The following is a 19672-nucleotide window of genomic DNA, read 5'->3' on the forward strand; positions in this document are numbered from 1 at the left end:
TAAGAGCTGTTAGGCAACAGTAAACCCACACCCTGACACAAAAGGTTAAACCACGTTATGATAAATTAGAGGATAACCCTGTTAGCAAAACACCAAAAAGTCATTTTACTGTGCGTGTGTGATGTAGCTAGTATAGCAGTGCCGAGTAATGGCAAGCAGAAACATAGCGGTGATGCAGAGAAATGGAGGTGGTGACTGTATCGTCAGTAGAGTTAAAAAGGTCCATCAGGGGTCTCCCTATGACACAACACACCCCTGTAATGAGCAAGTGGTACTCTCCTCTCTTCTCAGACGCTCCCAGGAAGTTGCCCGTAAGCCTAGATCTATGTAAGTGACAGACTTGAGATCAGTGTCTAGGGGCAACTTCGTCTACATGATTATTTTCTGTTCCCAGTCAGGAGGAATATATACAGTATATATGTGTGTGTATATACATATATATGTAAATACACACACATATATATGTATAGAGCACGAGCTATGCTCCTGTATACAGAAATGACTAGCATTCGTCTATGGTGAGGCAGATGAATTCCTGGATGCATTTCCTATACTGCTGCTCAGTGGGGCTGCTGCTGGGGTATTGACCTGGTTGACCCAGCGGAGCCTCGGCCTCTCGCATCTCCTCGTTCATCCGCGCTAAACGCAATCTGTCGAAGAGAAGCAAGAGTGGGAGAGGCAGAGGGAGAAAAAGGATAGAGGAGAAGGGGAGGATAAACATAGAGGCAGAAATGAAAAATGGGGATAATAAAATGAGGGGAGTGTGACGGTGTGGAAGTGAAGGGATTGAGATTTTTAAGTGGGGGGAGACCGTTAGAGAGGTGGTGAGATGGTGAGGTGCAGTGAGGGAGAGAGGATGAGAGGAGGGAGGGAGGGGAAAAAGAGAGTAAAGGTCATCATCAAGACCAGCTTTCATATTAACTGAAAAATAATTACATCTTGTGACAACATTTAGCTTAGGGCGAAAGCTAATTTTTTCCCTTGGAAACAGTCATCAAGACAAACGATCTTGACTCATGGTAAGTTTAACTATTTCATGAGAGATAATCATAAATTAGGCTGACAGGTTGTGTCAGGTTGTTATTTGTTAAAGGAAAGGATTACACTTTCCGAGTTGTATGGAAAATGTTTACTAATTCCCCTAACAACTGCTTTCGAATTCAGTTGGAATGCGGTTATTCATGTTACAACAATGATTATCTCTTGCCCAAGAATAATGGGTAAATTACAGGGTGACGATGTCTGCATTGGCAGCCTGGACAGCGATGCTTAGGGGATCATGACCCTGCTCATCAACCTCCGTCTGTGAAGCTCCTCTCTTCAGGAACAGACACACCTGGCTGTACAAGACACAATGTAGAGACAGAAAAGAAATATATTAATACATCTGTTGTTAACACCAAAAATAGGAAAGATATAGTATAATTGGAGAATAAATGCACATGGAAATAAATAGCAAGCGAATCAGTAAAATATTTTTAAAATGTTAAACTGATTCATTGATTCATTGATTTTTCCATGCAGTGAATTATGATTTGACACAGTGAGATGAAACTCTGAGTGTAGGCCATTCAGTGAGAGGTGATCAAGGATGTTTGCCTCAGAAAATATGGCTTTTGGTAGTTTCAGTGGAAAATGGTTATTAATACTACAGTCCTAAAGAAATGCTTGGTAAGTGAGGTAGTCCTCGTCATGTCGGAGTAATTTCATTGAACTCGCTTCACATCACATCTACAATACCCACTTTTTATTTTCGTTACATGCAAGCAGGGACATGAACTGGGAGTCACAAGGAGGGCAGAGGCAAACAGCTCTTAACCGGTTCCTTTCACTTTGTTGGCTTTTCTTACCCAGTGTGCCCCAGGTAGGTTGCGTGGTGCAGCGGGCCTCTGCCTCTCATGTCCCTCTGGTTCACATCGGCTCCGTTCTGTAGCAGGAACTCACAAGCTATCAGAGAGCCCTGGCAGAGAGACAGACAGAGAGAGTTGCTTATTTTAGTTTACTTTGCTTTGAGAGCTGTACCTAACCCTAACCATTTTTTATTGCCTCCTAGCTGCAGACAACATGTTCAGGGAGGAGATCTTTATCTGTTTTTCTAATTGTTTATGGCTGTGATTATGATAACATAAACATGGTTTAATAACCTATATCAAATAATTTCTTTTTCATTTTTAACCCGGACAGTCTCCATAATGATTTGATATCATAAAAACAGTAATGACGATTAAATAATTAAATCAGATTATATCAGGTTGTAGTATATCTACACTCCTCCCACTTTATCTAATCTCAAATACTTTGGCAGGCTGAACAAATACACTGTCTCACCCCCATCACAGCCTGTATGAGTGGCGTTTTCCCTTCTTCCTCCTCGCTTGCAGCGTGTACATCCGCACCATGTGCCAATGCCTCGGCCATGAGCGGCAGGTTGTGTAGACGCGAGGATCGGTGGAGGAGCGCCCCAGGATGCAGCTCCCTCGGATCCTCAGGGTCTGAGGACATTTCCTGTTCGATCTCTACCTCTCCACTGGAAGACTCCTCCGACTCCTCCTCTGAGAGTAGGTAAGGAAACAGGACGATGGCAATGATGGAAAAATGACAAATGGAATATTTTAGACTTTCTGAAAGAATGTAGTATGGTAGGAAGGATAATACCAGCGTTCTTTATGCAGTTTGTCTTTGTCTCTTCTGTCCATACACACTGCCTGCGCAACAACTAACACTAAATAAATGCACAGGAATTCCAGGATAGAGGCCTTCTTAATATAAAAATGCAGAACATCTGGTTACACTTAACATGACGTCTTTGTATTTTTCAGCTACATGAATCCTAACAAGCATATAGGCAAAGTGATCAAAGGTACTTGGTAGCAAGAGAGTGAGTGGATAGCTGACAAAAGTAATGATTCACAGTAGTTTACTTTCACATGTGTAACTCTTATTGACAGCAGCATTCTCCTTTATATTCTAAACAACATGATATTATCCTTGTGTAAAACACACAAACACACTTACCTTCTTCTGTGACACTGTCCACCACTGAGCCAAAAACCAGGATGTCAGTGCTGCCGTCGGTGCTTCCTCCCAGGCCGCTGTCACTGCTAAGACCTGCGGGGCCAAGCATCGCCAAGCCACGGACACGTTAATCATTACACAGCACTTACTGTACTGCTCATACACACACCATTACCAGTAGGACTGGACAATTAATAGAAAATATTCCAGAAACTGCAATAAGAACCTGAATTTGTGAGTTATTTTGTTACAGTAAGGAGCTCTTACCTAGATCTTACTGAAAATCTACAATAATCTTGCAAGTTGTAGATGTGTGTTGTACTGACTGTGCATTGGACTTACTGCGAGGACCCGAGCCGGTGTCGAAGTAGGAAAACAGTGAGTCCAGCTCATCTGGACAGAACAGGGAATCCCGGCGAAACTTTGCTGCCGCTGCTGCCGAAGGACAAAACATCACAATATTTCAGTCTAGATTGTTTATCTATACATCTTTAACATCTCTCTGAGTCAAGACATTGTCCCCAGGTGCTTCAAGACCACCACAATAATTCCAGTAGCATGTAAACCAATTGGGGCCTGTCGCCCTGAACCTCATAGTGATGAAGTGTTGCAAGCTTCCCCACGTCACTGGATCCATTCCAATTTGCTGACCAATTCAATATCCTCCACACTGCACACAGAACTCACTCACCTGGACACCTACACTAGAAAGCTCTACATAGCTTTGATAATAATGAAACACTGTACAGGGAGGAGGTCAAACACCTAGTGAGCTGTGTATGGACAATAATCTGGTGCTCAATGTCGACAAGACTAAGGAGATGATCGTCGACTTCAGAAGGTCACAGTTTAAGCACGCACCCCTCAGCATCAGTGGCTCCACAGTGGAGAGAGGAAAGTGCAGATCTCGGACAGATTCACCTGGTCCATGAACGCCACCAGGACTGTCAAATGGGGCCCAACAGAGACTGCACTGAAGCCAGCAACACTCCCCCCTAACATCCTCACAACTTTTTACAAAGACACAGTTGAGAGTGTGCTGGCATATTGCATCACCGCTCAGTACTCCAGCTGCAATAACAGCGACACTAAAGCTCTGCAAAGTCAGAGCAGTCGTCGCTGGAGCCTCTCTCTGTTCAGGAGCTTCACTAGAGCTGATGCCTTCACAAGGCACTGAACATTGTCGGGGACCCCTCACACCCACTTCACAAATTTTTCGATCCTGTGGCATCAGGCAGGAGGTTTTGTGGCATTAGAGCTAGAAGCACAAGACTTAAACAGCCTCCTCCCACAGGCTACCAGGCTGCTTCACAGCTGATCCATCCCACTGTGACTGGTTGTAACTTCACTTAACTCACATACTTGATCTGGATACCTGTACTGGACACTTTAATTCATTTCACATTGTTTTTAATACATCTAGGATACTCATTATTCCATATCTATTTTGTTATTCTTTTAACTGTTGTTTTGTTTATATCTAGTTATGCATATTTCTTTGACGTTTAAATTTTTTTTTTTTTTTACCATTGAACTTCCCACATCTCAGGGATGCGTGACTCAGGGAAATGTTAGTATGCATGTAAAGTTCCTTGATTTATGTTTCATTGCACCTTGGTCCCAGAGAAATGTTCTGTCATTCTGCCTTGTACAGAGATGTATGGTAAAATGACAATAAATCTGATTTGATATATACTGTATGGCCATCCTGCAGCTCTTGATTTCATGAGTGTGGGCATAAGGTTTAACTCTACAGAGGGCATGAAACTGATCATATTTCAAAGCAAAGTCAATTCCCTCCACTGACCTGCTGACAGGTTTGCATGTGAGGCGCTGCCTGGCTCGTAGCGGTGGTATTTCCTACGGGCCTTGTTGGGGGCTCGAACAGAGCTGTTGTGTCGCTGGCACTTCTTCACTGTCCAGGGGCGGGACTTCCTTTCACCCTCCACCAATGCCTCGCTCCCGCTCATTTTCTTCAGGAAACGTTTCTCCACATATTTGGACTTGATCCAGGCTTCCTTCTCCTGCCTTGGGGGGAGATGATCACAAACAGAGAATTTTACATAATTGGAGACATGATATATATATATACAGATAAGATAAGATGGTGAACACTGAGAGCCAGATATCACTGACATCATACAGACAGGTCAGAGTGGCGTTAATCCTATGGCCATAGGTATCTAATCTAACTGTGGGATGTAAAGGTTCATCTTGGAGTAGAAGACTGACCTTGAACTGGAGGGTCCAGGTTTTTTTGCTCCTAGTTCCTCACAGCCTCCTTCATAAATGTGGTTAATCACAGTGTTTCCCAATTCACACATCAGCTAGATGAGACAGGAGAAGGAAAGAGGACAAAGAGGAGAGACAGAAAGGGGAAAAGAGTAGTTCAAATTGGAGCAATGCACTAAAGGAATCATAAATGCAACTCTAAGGGGGGAAAAAAAGCTCAGCACAGAAAGAAAAAGCTGTAGGCAAATGTGTTGGAGAGACGCACCTTGAGTAACTCTGGCTCCCATGAGTCTAACGTCAGTGAACGTACTTTAGAGCAATGGACACCTAAACTCCTGAAAGAAACAAGAAGAAAAAGAGATAACATAAATCAAGTGAAGCTTGAGAAGTTTACATCTTACAACAAGATTTCAGCATATTTTTACTCTTGCCTCTTTTATTACAGCTACCTGAAGTGACAGACATCAGAGCGTCAGACTTTTCTGTTTCTCTACACTCTAGAGACTCTGAAGATCTCTAGAGCTTAGTTACAAACGGCACTTTCTTAAAACTGAAACACCCACGCTGTTGACTTTAAATCCAGTTTGGACTCCTGCAGGTTGGAACTCCTTTATTTTCATTACATTGGTCTGATATAAGATAACGGTCGGATTTCCCCTATGTAAAGGTAAGACTAGCTCTAAACCCTGGAAATGCTTTTGTTGTTGTTTTAATAACCGTATCTGAAAGGATGCTTTGAGCCTGATGATTTCCTGGGGCACATGGCTGTAAATTGTTATTTCACACTGACGAAAGCAGTTCATAAGTTGAAAAATATTCTAATATATTGTACATCAGCTGACCTGCTGTTGTTCTTACACTCTCTCTTAGTGTTAGTGCAGTTACCTGTGGATCCCTGAGCACTCGATGCAGAGCAGCACTCCCAGGTTGATGGAGGCCCAGCATGGAGCCGTTTGGCCACAGTCACAGCACAGCTCATTGCCCGGCAGGCTCTGTACCCTCTGGAGGAGGCTCTCTCCCCCTCCCCTCACTCCTCTATCAGCCCTCTCCCCCCTCTCTCTGGGCTCGCTGGCAGAGTCGATGCTGCTGGTGGAGGGCGAGGCTGTCCGGTCCAAGTGCTGCAGAGACACGGTGGGGACAGGTTAGTGACAGACAAGGACCAGGTTGTAATTAAAAGAAATGGGACGTGTGTTACTGTGTCATGTGACTTCGCCTGAAAGTATATACATGTGTGTGTTCATACCTCAATGTAATAATTGTCGGTGATGTCTTTGTAAGCAGAGGCGATGCTTGCCTGGACGGCCTGGATCCAAGCCTGTCGCAGCTTCTCAGACTCAGCCTGCAGCATGCAGCTCCTACAGGTTTACAGAGGCCGCTTAGAAATCATCAGAACTGTCTGATGTTATAAAACTACGTTATTCATCTGTTTAGTTCATTCAGATTGCTATAGCCAGTAATGAAAGTGAAGTGAAATGAAAATCTGAAAAAAAAAGAAAAAAAGAAAAAAGGAATCTTTTGGATACACACACACACACACGCACGCACACACACACTTACTTGGTGGGTGAAACGACCTCAAAGCAGAACCTCCTCTCATTGTCTTCACACGGTTTGACTGAGCAGAGCCTCAGGTCCTCCACCACCACTGTCAAAGAGTCCTGTCATTGGCAGAGAGGAGTGTCATAACAACGTCGCCATATTTACTGCAAGTTACACAAAACAAGTTACGCTCCTCAAAAGTGGCAAACAAGAAGAAAAAGCAAGTGAAGTGTGAGAAGTTTACACTTTACAACAAGATTTCAGCACATTTTCACTCTTGCCTCTTTTATAACAGCTACCTGAGGTGACAGACATCAGAGCGTCTGACTTTTCTGTTTCTCTACACTCTAGGGAGCTTAGTTACAAACAGCACTTTCTGATTACTGAAACACCCACACCGACGACTTTAAATCTAGTTTGGGCCTGTTTTTTTTTTTTAAGTATCAGTTTTACACACCCATATGTTTGTTACATAATGGTTGACATCTCTCTTATCCACAATTGCTCTTTGATTGATCATTAATGGAAAATGAAACTGTGTCTCTCAAACACCAGCACATCTGCAACATTACCTGTGAAATAGCTCTAAAACATGGAAATACTTTTGTTGTTGTTGTTGTTGTTTTAATAACCTTTTCTAAAAAAGATGCTTTGAGCTGGATCATTTCCTGAAACATCTTGCTGTAAATTTTTATTTCACACTGATGAAACCATTTCATAAGATGAAAAGTATGCTTAGCCTATATATTATACATCAGCTCACCTGCTTTGACTGATCAGGAAAAGTATAGGTCAATGCATGGCTCCTTTCTTCCCCAACAGTATACAAATGATCAACAATTAGCTCAATAACTCTAAACTGTGCAGTAGTTTAAATTCAATGATGAAAAAAATCTAAGTATAAAATAAAATTCAAAGTGTACCTTGAGTTTCTTTTGGTAGACCAGCTGGCTGTTCTGTATAGAAAACCACCGCCTGCAGGGGGTAGAAGGTATGAAATTAGTTTCTGTAAGAGAGATCAAATATACTAAAATCCACTCTGCTGGGGGAAAAACACTATTCATCACACTGGTCATTCATGACTGTTGGAATAAGGCAAAAGCCAATGCAGAGCATTAAATTGGCCCTTGTCATTTGGGCTCTGAGAAATAGGTGTACATTTTTAATATAGTTTAATGGATTTAACTAATCCATCCTTTTCCTAAAAATACATGTCTTCTGATTGTTACAGTACTTTTGTTTAACTGCTTTAATTAGATTTTATTATTTTCTCCCTCTTTCTTGTCACTTCTCTTCTACCTGTTCCAGGTCTTGAAAGCGTTGCTGGCCCTCTTGAAGAGGTAGCCCTCCATGACCACACCATTAGGTGCATCCACGTTGAATTCAAGCTTGGGGTCATCATAGGAAAAGTCCTGTAGGGAGGACACAAAGGCACATGAATGTTAAGGTCTAGCTATACACCAATGTATTGAAGGCAACATTGCCAGGATTTAGTTAGTTCCTGTTGATACTGCATGTTCACCTGTTCTGCAAAAACACTTATGTCATCATGGAAAACAACCGGTCTCAACTTTTCACCTCTATAAATCACAGACAGTTTTATAATGGCTCATAGGTGACAGTCTTAATCAATCAAGTAGTAGATGCTGTGGGGTGGTAAAAGTCCACCAGAACACAACAACAAGGAAACACAGACAGAGCGTTATCACTACATGCAGTTATCTGTGCTGACATAATGCAGCTGCTGAACTACTTCTCTGTTATGCACATCTTTACACCGTTTCTTTCTGGAATGTGTGTGATCTTCCACAAATATCAGTCTGTATCCTCTTTGCACAGACCATCTGTTTTTCAGTTTACCTTTAAAGGTCATGTCAAATCTACACCTCTCTTCCTGTAAGCTGAAACCCTCTCTATTTTCTTACCTGTTTTGTCCACACAGAGTTGGACTTTCTAAGAGAGATGCCACCTGCTCAGTGAGGTGAATAACACAAGCATACAGATTTAAATGAGAATCAAGGCTGGGGTTTCATTATTGTTAAGGAGGCCTTTGGTTTGGGGTAAGGTAGTACTCGCCATATGGCAAACTGCTCAGATAGGCAGATGCATGCACAAACGCACACACATACACGCACGCACACGCACACACACACACACACACACACACACACACACACACACACACACAGGCCCATGCTCTGTTGTGGCACTGTTTCTCTTCTCTTGAAAAGATCATTGAATGATTCTGTGTGTTCTTTTTTCAGAAACCCCACTGACTGTATAACTGCACACTGATGCCGTCATGTACTTTAACTTTTTTTTTAAGTATTGAAGCTTCCTGTAAGATTCAGAGAGTAGAAACATGTGGTACTGGGATACCACTAGAAAAGTCGGAAATTGGAAAGCCACATCCTGTGTGTAATGTTTACAGGTTTGTGTGAAAACATTCAAGCGAATGTGATACAAAAACATGGTGGGATGTGAGACAACAGTCTGTCTCCTGACTGGCTGCTGAGACATTCAAAACTTAAGGAGTTTCCACTTGATCCAAAAGAAGCGCTTACATACAAGCACCAGAGCTGTGTCTTACATTTTGAAACAGGCTACTAGAAAGAAAAAGCTAATTTTCACCACGTGGAGAAGAAGACAAGGAAAACAAGACCACTTTGCATTTCCAAACTCAGTCTTTTCTCACTGATTAAACAGAGCAAAAAGAACAGAGTTGAGGGGTCCAAAAGTCTGAAACCACTTTCCTATTGTGGTCTCTGACCTTTGGACCCTAAGGAGACACCCCTGTATCAGTATCTGTCATACACTCACATCAACCTCACACTTCCACTATGGTGTCTAGTAGCCTCAGTTTATACCGATAATTAGTGATGCAAAATCTCAAATGAAAAATAAAACAATAAAACAAAAGAAAGTAACGTTTCTCACCAGTGTCCAGTCCAGTCTGCCAAATATCTTCATCTTTACCACACTGGCATCCAACAGCATTTCAACGAATTCAATAATTCAATAACAGAATAAATAACTTAATAATAAATAAACTAATGCATTACAGCATCTCTAATAGCACACAGGTTATTAACTTGCACGTGCATCCCACGCGAGAGCAGATCAGACACTGTCATCCAACAGCAGCACGCTCGTGCCGTTCCTTCACTCCACGCCACCTGCTGACCGCACCGGCCGAGTGGATCTTGCGCGAGCGCTCATTATCATACAGCTGTCAGTCCTCGTGCCCCGGTGACCCCGTCGCGGCTGCCGCAGATCAAACATTTCATTTTACAGCGGGGGGAGGCCTGGCTGCCGTGCTCCCTTCCCTCCCCGGGCCAACCCCGCAGCTTTTCTCAAACCCGGAGTTTCATCTGCAGTTTTGGAGGAGTCAGCTTTCCATCTGTCTGCGGCTCTGAACACTATTCCTGCTTAATCAAGCTGACATTATTGCTCCCCAAACACCCGCCCAGAGCCCGCTCTTCCCACCTTAAATCAGCCACGACGGTGGAAGAATGCAGCGCACAAGTGTGCAAAGGCACAGGCGGCCGAATAACAACGAACCTAAAAAAATGCACTTCGCTTAAAAAATGTATGATTGTTACACCTGTTTAAATACCTGTCAGGCTGTATCAGAGATGTTGATTCAGTGATAGGCTCATTTTTGAGGTAGCACAATGATTTGCATCTATGCTACTGCTGTATAGTGGTGACCCAGTTCCTGTGGAAGCGATGAAGACATAGTTCTGGTAATTCCCCTGGACTCAGTTAAAGTGATAAAATGTAGTCTTTATTGTAATTTAGACTACAGCTACTTAAATTTGGTTTAAAAATGTTTACTCTCACAGTTTTGTTAATTTCCTAGTTTTCTCTCTGTTTACCTCCCTCTGACATAAAAAAAAGGTTGTACAGCCAAAAACTACAACAATGGAGGGGGAGAGAGCTGAGGCAACAGTCCCCCTGGGAGCCACAATGAAGTCCTGCACACATAAAACACTGCTGTGAAAGAATGGAGAGAGGAGACAGGGGGAGTGTGTGATCTGTGGTGTGTGACAGGGCGATATAAGGATGGGGATGGGGCCAGCCAAGGCAATCACAGATTTACCAAAACCAGTGAAAGTTGGGGTGAGGTGAGGTGCCACACAACCAGCAGAGGAGGACTGTGAAAGTACAGATGATCTAGATTGATCGTCTGCAGGGAGATTGGGCGATAAAAACAGTCTCTCACTGCTGACAAGATTATATTGTTTCATTTCCATGGGAATATCATGGATGTCAATTCATCAGAGGCACATATGTTTTAATCTATTTCCATAAGAAGAGATCCTCACACCAGATTTAGCATCTATTAAAATATGAATGTATTTATTGTTGAAAAAGTATTAACATACAGTATCTCGTACTTTCTCATTTCTCTGTTGTGGTATCCTTTCCCACTGTAAAATAACTTGTCCAAATTGACATCAAATGTATCCTGAGCTACTTCTAACTAATTCATCATGAAGACATCTTATTCTCTTCTGAATATGATTCCTGCAGTTACTTAATGGCCTATTAATAAACAATGTATACCATTTATAATTCACAAACTCTGCTGCGGTCTCATGGCTTCGCTTCCTGCACTGCTACATTTGAATATGGAGGGAGTTTGAAAAAAGAAGTCGCCATTCACAAGAGACAAGCTGAAATGGCTCATGGCAACATTTTCTCCTGAATCTCTTGATGCTGTGTGTCTTTTTCTGTCTTTATCTGTCTCTATCTTTCTTCAATGTTTTTTTTAATAGAGGCAATTACAAAGCAAAATGAAACACAACAATATTATTGAAGCATACAGTTTACATTTTCTAGTGCATTATCACTGATTGGCTTTGATAATCGTCTAATCATCTGATCTGTTTTACACAGTCACCACCTACGACTGTGTGCAAAATGCTTTTACTCATAGGCCCTGTGTTTCGTCTACGGGAAATAAAGCATGTCATTTATTATTACAAAATAGCAATGGCACATAAATCATAAAGCGTAATCTGATCATAGAGATCAGATTATTAGTTAAAGTCTCCATTCAGTGGCCTCATCCTGCTCATTATGGAAAACCCACATACATTTATTCTCTAATAAGTGAGATATAATTCAGAATCAACTGCAGAGACCCCCTCTCTCCTCTTCTATAGTTTTCATATTCCCTGTCTGGATCTTTAACTCCTCTCCTCCCTTTAAAAAATAAAAAAATAAAAAAATATTGTTCTTCTCTTCTCTTTATCCCTCCTCCGCTCTTTGTCTTCTTGCTCTGTCACTTCACATTCTACCCCTTACTGTGCGCTGTTACGCCGTCTGTTGACTTTGGCTGGAGCTGGCAGTGGACGGAGAGGGAAAGGGTTTGGGGCTGGCATCTTGCACAGTCAGATCTCTACAGTCCCTGGTGAGATATTGACCTCTACCAGAGCTGACATTCAGCCCTGGATTATTCTTCTTCTATTGTACTGCGCTCTGCAAGCTCTGCCACACACAGACCTTTGTCGGCAGTAAATGGACAGGCAAGATACTGAAATGCAGGATGCAAAACAGACAACACGCGATGATGTGTGCGATGTATTGATCAGCTGATCGGCATTAAATGACTGTGGAGTGAAAGGCGTATGAAAAAGGGTGAGAAATAAAAAATATGACGTATAATAAATGACATAAAAGGGTTTTAAAATTTTAGAAAAAAAGAAGAGGAAGAAATAATAACACAGACTTAGTACACTTTAAAGTATTTAGAAGATTATGGCTCAATTTAACAAAGAAGAAAACAAGATGAGAAATAGTGCCTGACACAAAAGAAGACATCATAGCTACTATTCTTAAGCTGCTACTTTGACAATTATATCTTCTTAACTGGCTCGCTGACGTGTTGACAAATCCTCAGGGTTAGATTTTCAGATGAAACAAAGTAGAACAGCAGGAGGATGTTTGGGAGAGCGGCATTGTTCAAAGAGAGACAGGCAGAGGAGAGAATGTGTGTGGCTGCTTACGTGCATGTGTACATGTGAGGGATAGAGAAAACCGAGAGAGAGAGATCTCAGAGAAGAGAATAAAGGCAACATCAAATGAGAAACGAAAATAAGCTCCCAGGGTTTGTCCAATGAAAGCAGATTAGATGAGTATAACAGGCAGGGTGGAGAAATGTGTCACACATGAGGGGGACTCAGGGGTAAATCCAAGATTTAACACACACAATGTCTCGACAGTCAAGTGCCAGTGGAGCATGCAAAGAGATGAGGTTAGAGGATAGGAAAAGTATCTAAACAAAAGCAAAAGGTCATACTGGCGCGCCCACACAAGTATGAACTGGCGACATGCAGACACACACAGAAGTTCACTGGAAGCCAAGTAAACACAACAATCTGTGTTTGATTTACAATGCTTCCTATGTCGTGTCCTGTGACGCTTCCAGACAGACCCACCCACGCACCCACGCACGCACACGCACGTGTTAAATGATGATGCATACAGAAACACACACTGTCTGCACTACAACTCCAAAGGTCCTACTGATTCCTGCCACAGGAGACGGCATGTGTGATGGCCATAAAACTGCTCTACATACATCAGTTGCTGTTCACATGTGCAGTCAGGTAACTGTGGTGTGACAGCTCGTATATAAAGCATGTGCTAAACTGTAAGTGAGAAAACATTTAAAATGAGTTTAAAATGTGAGGCTTTATGATGTTCTGTTGGCTGCGTGGTTGAAAAAAGGTTCTTCATTTACAGACATTGTGATACAGGTTACAGAGAACCATCGTACAACTCCAGCAAACATCCTCTGACAACCTTTAAAAACACTAATATGGTTTGCACTGCAAAACACTTTGAACCAAGAGGACTGATTGATACTTATGTGATGAATAGGCTGTGGATTAATTTTTAATGCTGCAGATAAAGAGAGGGAGAGAAAAAAAAAAAAAACTCACCTGCATCAGAGTCTGGCGGTGAAAGAATGTAGTCAGGCAAGGGCACAAAGAAGAGAGGGAAAGAAATGTATTAATAAAAGAACACCGTTGCATGAATTTCACAACATTAATCCACTGTAAATATGTGCTCATGAGAGACATCGTGCCCTAATTGATGCCAGTTTCCAGAGGGTTTTTACACTAAAGTATTTTTTTTAGCTTGCTAGTTCAGAAGGCTCCTGAAACACACAAGGCCTCCAGGAAACAGTTGTTTTCTTCATCACATTAGAAGACGGAGGAAGGGTTGCTGAAAGGCCATCAGGTCGGGCACAAAGCTGTGTGATGAGTCTGGCAGGATGCCTCCACTTGGCAACTAAATCAATCAGAGGGACGAGCCAAATCAGGCAGAAAAACAGCCATGTTGTTGGCATCTCTTCAGGTAGCAGATGGATGATTTTTGTGCATCTGTGCACAAACGTTTGAAAGAGTTGTTTTTATTCGGTTGATGGACATCTGAAATAAGTCTACTGAGTTGTCTTTGTGGGAACTGCTTTCCCACTTTAAACACTTAAATTGAGCCTGAAGAAAAAAAAAAACTGCACTTATAAACTTGTTCTAATTATTTTGGAGGCTTTTTTTTTTTTTGTGCCTCGCTGAATTCAACAAAACGAAAAACCGGACGACAGCGAGTCACGAAGCAGGTGATGTAAAAAATAATTAAAAGGTCCTATGAAAAGCTGTTTTTCAAGTGACGTATTTGATGGTAACATGAGATAGGTTTGTGTTGCGTGACACATTTTACATTTCAGAAATGCACATAAATACCTTCTCTAACCCAAGTGTTTTGTTTTTTAGATGTTTCAACTTCCATAAATAAATAGGAATAGGTCATGCTAAGTGAGAGTGAAAAACGTTGATAAGATTTTTTTGACAAGAGAAAAATCTAGTTTCACAACTTTTGACAAAACATATGACATAACACCATGATATCTACTGTTGAGGTTTAAAACTCTAACATGGTAAACATGCTAAAAATACTTAACATGAAAATAGAAAAGAATCTTCTATCTGTGTTAAAAGCGATATATACAGTGGCTTTAAAAAGAATATTACCTATTACCACCGATTCATGTTTATTTGTGTAACCAACACTAATTTACATTAACCTACATAAATGCAAAAACATTGTTGTCTAAGGGTTTCACAAACAATAATGGCTTGTTTTAGTTTGTAATGGTTCTGAAAAAAATGGTAACATCAATGTAATATTAAATAATGTATAATCTCCACATCACTGTATATTACAGTACTAAGGGGCTGTTTCTCAGTATTTTGTCGTCTATTGTTCTTGACTCTCATATCAGCAGAAGGGCAGGGTTTTTGTTCTAATTGTGCAGAAGGTGAAAGTCCCAATGTATCCAGGCGACATGAGAGGAAAAGGAGAAGCTGTGCCAGTTTTCACTGAATAGAAGAAAAGAGGAAGAGGAAGATAAGAGCTGTGTTGTTGTCTCACTCTCTGCTGGATGAGGGCGTGTTTGTGCTCCATCTCCCGCTTCTCCATGGCCGAGTCGATGACCAGCTGATCCAGCTGCACACAACAGAGGACGGCGGGGTCAGTGAGACAAGTAAATGAAAACATGAGCAAGTTAAAAATATCAACATGCAGATGCATGCACAAACACTCACCCGTACATCCATTCACCCATGTCCACTATGTTGTGTATGTGAGAATGTTTAGCTTTTCATTTTCTTTCCTGTTAGCTTGTAATTAACTTATGGTGATAAACAACATAACATATTTTAAATGACAATAACTGAATATGTACATGTGTTAGTTTTATTAATTGGTGCTGAGGAGTACTTATTGTGCTTGTGAAGCCTAAACGGAAAAAGTCACATAACATGACCCACATCAGGTGGAGTTACAGACAATAACAAGCAAAGAGTAAAATAATTATTATTAATTATTCCAGTACATGTACCATTTGCCAGAAGAGCTGCTGTCTATAGGGGGAGCTGAGCAAATGCAGTAATAGAAAAAAAGTAGTACTACAGTAAAACTAGTGCATTTGAATATGTGCGTGCGCATGTACTGTATTTTCTTGACTGAGGATGAATGGCACTCAGTGTGGCGGGTTTGCTTCCTCTTACCTGCGCAGCCAGTTTTTTCATGTAGGGGTCAATCTCATCCAAAATATTAAAGCCTTGTTGGAACAGAGTGTACTGGGCTCGCATGAAGGACAGCATCTGCAGCAGACACAGGGAGAAAGTATACTGTAATACAGCTGTGTTCATAACACACACACACACACACCCACCACAGGGGTGAATATTTAACACATACAGAACATATATAATAATGTACAGATGTCAATGTGATATTAAAGAGACAAATCTACTCACTGCATCCAGGATTTCAAACTTCTTCTTGGCCTGAAGAACATTAATCTGCCAAAAGTAGAGAAGGAAAGAAAAATGTGAATTATATTAAGGTTAGGTATTTCAGACCAACAGGAGGGTTATACATGATTTAGTTATTCTCTTTAAATCATCACAGTCTCAATTGCTGCATGAAGCGCTGCATGTTTTTGGGTTCAGCAGCTGTTGAGTGTCAGCTCCACCTACTGGACAACACTTGTAATACAGATGTATTTTGTGCCTTTGGCTGTGTACAGCAGTATTTTTCACCTGTAGTACATAGTCCAGCGCCAGGTGCCTGAAGGCTTTGCGACTGAGGATAAGGGCCTGAGTGGCCTCTTCTGCCTCATGGACCTTGTTCCTTGGTGCCTGGGCGTTCTTCACCTGAGCCAGCTCCATGTCCTCACGCACCCGGTCAAACTGCTTCTTAGTGTCCTTGAATTTACGCACATCCCTGGTGGAAGAGAAGAGAGACAGTTTATGATCCATGTACATTTATATAGATAAATTTTTATTGTCATTGCTTATTAAAAAACAATATAATTCAGTCCATTGTGGTTAGCAGCTTATAAAAATCAAATAAACAGTAAAGGAAAATAAAATAATAAATATTACGTATAAAATGTAAATAGATCATATTGCACAATTAGTAATTGCACTTCGGTTATGAGTTCAAAAGCTTTTCCACAGCTCTAGGGAAGAAGCTGTTCTTCAGTCAGTTGGACAACAGTTCTCTTGTGATGATCACAAGAGCATGTAGGTCTCTCAGTGTGAAATAAAAGGATTCAGCCTTTACATTGCATGAGCCACAATATTACTATGTAAACCAATCAGAAGACTTCCCTCTGAAAACTAAAAACAAATCACAAATATAACTTTTGTAGATGTGGAGGTTGGCTACGAGTTAGATTTACAGCCGTCAGCTGTTTGTATACAAAACATTAGGTGAACATTTACATTTTAGACATTTGTCTTATGGACTTCACATAGTGGTTTAATATCCTGCTCAAGTAAATATTGACGGGTCACCTGTCTAAGGGTTAGCCAAAGACTCCCAGTTTCATTATTGCACCAGTCTTAAAAAGGTGTACACACTCGAACGTGCATTGTGTTTTTCTTTTTAGCACCAGGAGGAAGCCACTTAATTAACTACTATTAACTGGGATGAGGTACTCACTCTTTAATGAAGGTGTGAAGCTGCTGCTTGATCGACCTCTGAGCCTGGTCAAACAAAATCTGTGGGCAGAGAAGGTGAGAGAGTTGGAAACATGAACATATCACAGGAGCAGCGCACAGCAGTTAAAGAATTGGATGAATGGGTTAAATCCTAAAATCTGTAGTTGCCACATCTCACCACAAGGTGGCAATATGAACCATTGCACATCATTAGCGTAACAGATTAAGCCATGAGGGGAAATGGAAGAGAGATGAGGACATACACACACGTGCACACATTCAGCTGCTGCCTCCACAGATTTTTAGCCTCCCAGGATCCCAGATTTCCCTTCCTGTTTACTGTGGGATTCCCACTCTTCCTCCCTCTTCTTCTCACTCTCCTGTCCGTCAGCCCTCCTCTTCCACCTCTATGCATTTTCCATTCATTTTTCTGTGCATATTAAGCACAGCAACTCCTCAGTATCTATACATGGATTTTTCCTTCATTTCTATATTTCTGGTGAAATAGCCGATGGTGAACAGACCATCCATCTATCTGAAGCACATGTGTGTCTCACTGATTTATCCGTGTGCATGGACAACAAGAATACCTCAGTTAATGCCTCAGCACACACACACACACACACACACACACACACACACACACATTAGATTGTGATTGTTTAATAACAACATACACAAACAAACTATGTATACAACAATCACTATACGCAGCCTGTGGATTAAACTTTATATAGCAATTCCCAGTTAATAAACATACACAATGAGGATTACAGGCTTAGTCTGTGTGTGCACATGTGTGTGAATGAGTTTGTGTGTGTGTGTGTGTGTGTGTGTGTAAGCCTACAACTGTATGACGTTCCTGCAGAGCCTGATGACATCACAGGCTGCTCTTGCTTATAATATAAAACACCTCGCCTGCTACTGCCCACTGACTGTAGAGCTCTAGAACGTCTTTTTAAATGGGGGCAATCAAGTGGTCAATTAGGTGTCAGACACTTTACACACCTTTATATCTGTGCACCTGCTGCCACTTTCTACAATCATGTCTGTTCATTGGTGTGCAATGTATTCTCAATGTAAAGAGAAATTAAACCATTCTCAACTCATGCCTCCCTGTGCTTGTGTCAGCAGAGATCCACTATTTTCTATCTTTGTCTACTTATGTCAACACTGTTTTATTATTATTCCTTATAACTTCCAAATACTGTCACAGGAAGTTTAACATTTAGATACACATAACCTAAAATCTTTTAGCACAGCTTGACATAGTCAAGTCATATTTTAGATATAAAAAATGTCCATTTCATCTATGTGCACTTGTACAAATATGAAGAATAAAGTTACCTATAATAAATAAAAGATGAATAATATAAATATTACTTGGTTTAAATTCTTGAAAGAAGGTTCCTCTGGAAATCTGCTTTTAAGCTCAACACAACTACCTGAAGAAGCTAAAATACCAATCTCTGAACAATTTATGAAGAATTATGATGAAACACCCATTGCTTGCTTCAGTATTCAAATTGGTTACACAGTATCTAACTATGCCTAAAGAGTCATGGGACTGTGCAAAATGAAAGTTTGGTACTTTCCAGGGTGGTGTAACATATCTGCCAGTTTCACAGAACAGAACAAATCCCATAAAAAAAGTCTAAATCACTTCCATCAGATAGACATTGTACCCACATGTCCACTAATCCAAATGTTCCACCCAAACCTGCTCTGGATTACAGTGGCCTGGGCGTGACCCAAGCTACAGTTCTATATGTCTACACTCAGTTTCCCAGCAGTCTTGCTTACAAAGATCATAGCCTCCAAGGTCCTTGACGTCTCCATGTCTCTTTCTGTTTCACCTGCATTTATGCTACAAGAGAACTTAAAAAAAAAAGCGAAACAGCAAGTTGATTTTACAATAAAAACAAATCCCCTAGAGCAGCAGCAGTCTCACTATAGTTAAACGAAGAAACTACAATTTCAAAAAATCTGTTCAAATCCACTTCAATATACTTCTGAATTTGATCAGATTTATGGAAGGATTATGTCTGACAGTAAACACATTTTCCTATCATGGGTGGTTCTTCTTCCCATTTGAACGCCGTCTTTTGTGAGAAGGTGCAGAAATAGGCTTCGGTGGGTGGTCGAACAAAGACAGATTCCCATTCACTATATCTTTCCCTCCCCGCCCTCCATCCCTCCATTCATACTGTCTGCCAGACAAGCTATTAGTGTAATTCCTGGGTGTTAGATTGGAGGAGTGGAACGCCTGTGGTGAAGGGTAAGTGAAGGGGGTGGGGGCAGGAGGAGAGGAGAAGAGGAGGACACAGAAGAAAGATGGAAGGGCAGAGGAGAAGAAACAG

The 19672-nt window shown here is 41.3% G+C and overlaps 1 protein-coding gene across 4 annotated transcripts in view; it reads right to left on the reverse strand.

The window, feature by feature from the left end:
- The window catches only part of LOC130161779 (arf-GAP with coiled-coil, ANK repeat and PH domain-containing protein 3-like), a 59216-nt gene that overhangs the window by 4728 nt on the left and 34816 nt on the right, over positions 1-19672 (reverse strand). For 2 of the 4 annotated variants that reach the window (XM_056365142.1, XM_056365141.1), the window contains exons 5-24: positions 17314-17372; positions 16407-16590; positions 16122-16166; positions 15870-15965; positions 15232-15306; positions 13740-13751; positions 8086-8198; positions 7710-7761; positions 6805-6905; positions 6491-6602; positions 6133-6365; positions 5513-5582; positions 5248-5342; positions 4823-5043; positions 3358-3450; positions 3016-3108; positions 2329-2552; positions 1851-1960; positions 1230-1340; positions 589-650 (exon numbers count right to left, since the gene is read on the reverse strand). In XM_056365142.1, the coding sequence (XP_056221117.1) occupies positions 589-650; positions 1230-1340; positions 1851-1960; positions 2329-2552; positions 3016-3108; positions 3358-3450; positions 4823-5043; positions 5248-5342; positions 5513-5582; positions 6133-6365; positions 6491-6602; positions 6805-6905; positions 7710-7761; positions 8086-8198; positions 13740-13751; positions 15232-15306; positions 15870-15965; positions 16122-16166; positions 16407-16590; positions 17314-17372 (2161 nt within the window). Of the gene's footprint in view, positions 1-588; positions 651-1229; positions 1341-1850; positions 1961-2328; positions 2553-3015; positions 3117-3356; positions 3451-4822; positions 5044-5247; positions 5343-5512; positions 5583-6132; positions 6366-6490; positions 6603-6804; positions 6906-7709; positions 7762-8085; positions 8199-13739; positions 13752-15231; positions 15307-15869; positions 15966-16121; positions 16167-16406; positions 16591-17313; positions 17373-19672 lie in introns of all 4 variants that reach the window. The other 2 variants (XM_056365140.1, XM_056365139.1) reach the window with 1 other exon arrangement.

Source organism: Seriola aureovittata, chromosome 2, assembly GCF_021018895.1.
Source record: "Seriola aureovittata isolate HTS-2021-v1 ecotype China chromosome 2, ASM2101889v1, whole genome shotgun sequence".
Classification (NCBI taxonomy): Eukaryota; Metazoa; Chordata; class Actinopteri; order Carangiformes; family Carangidae; genus Seriola; species Seriola aureovittata.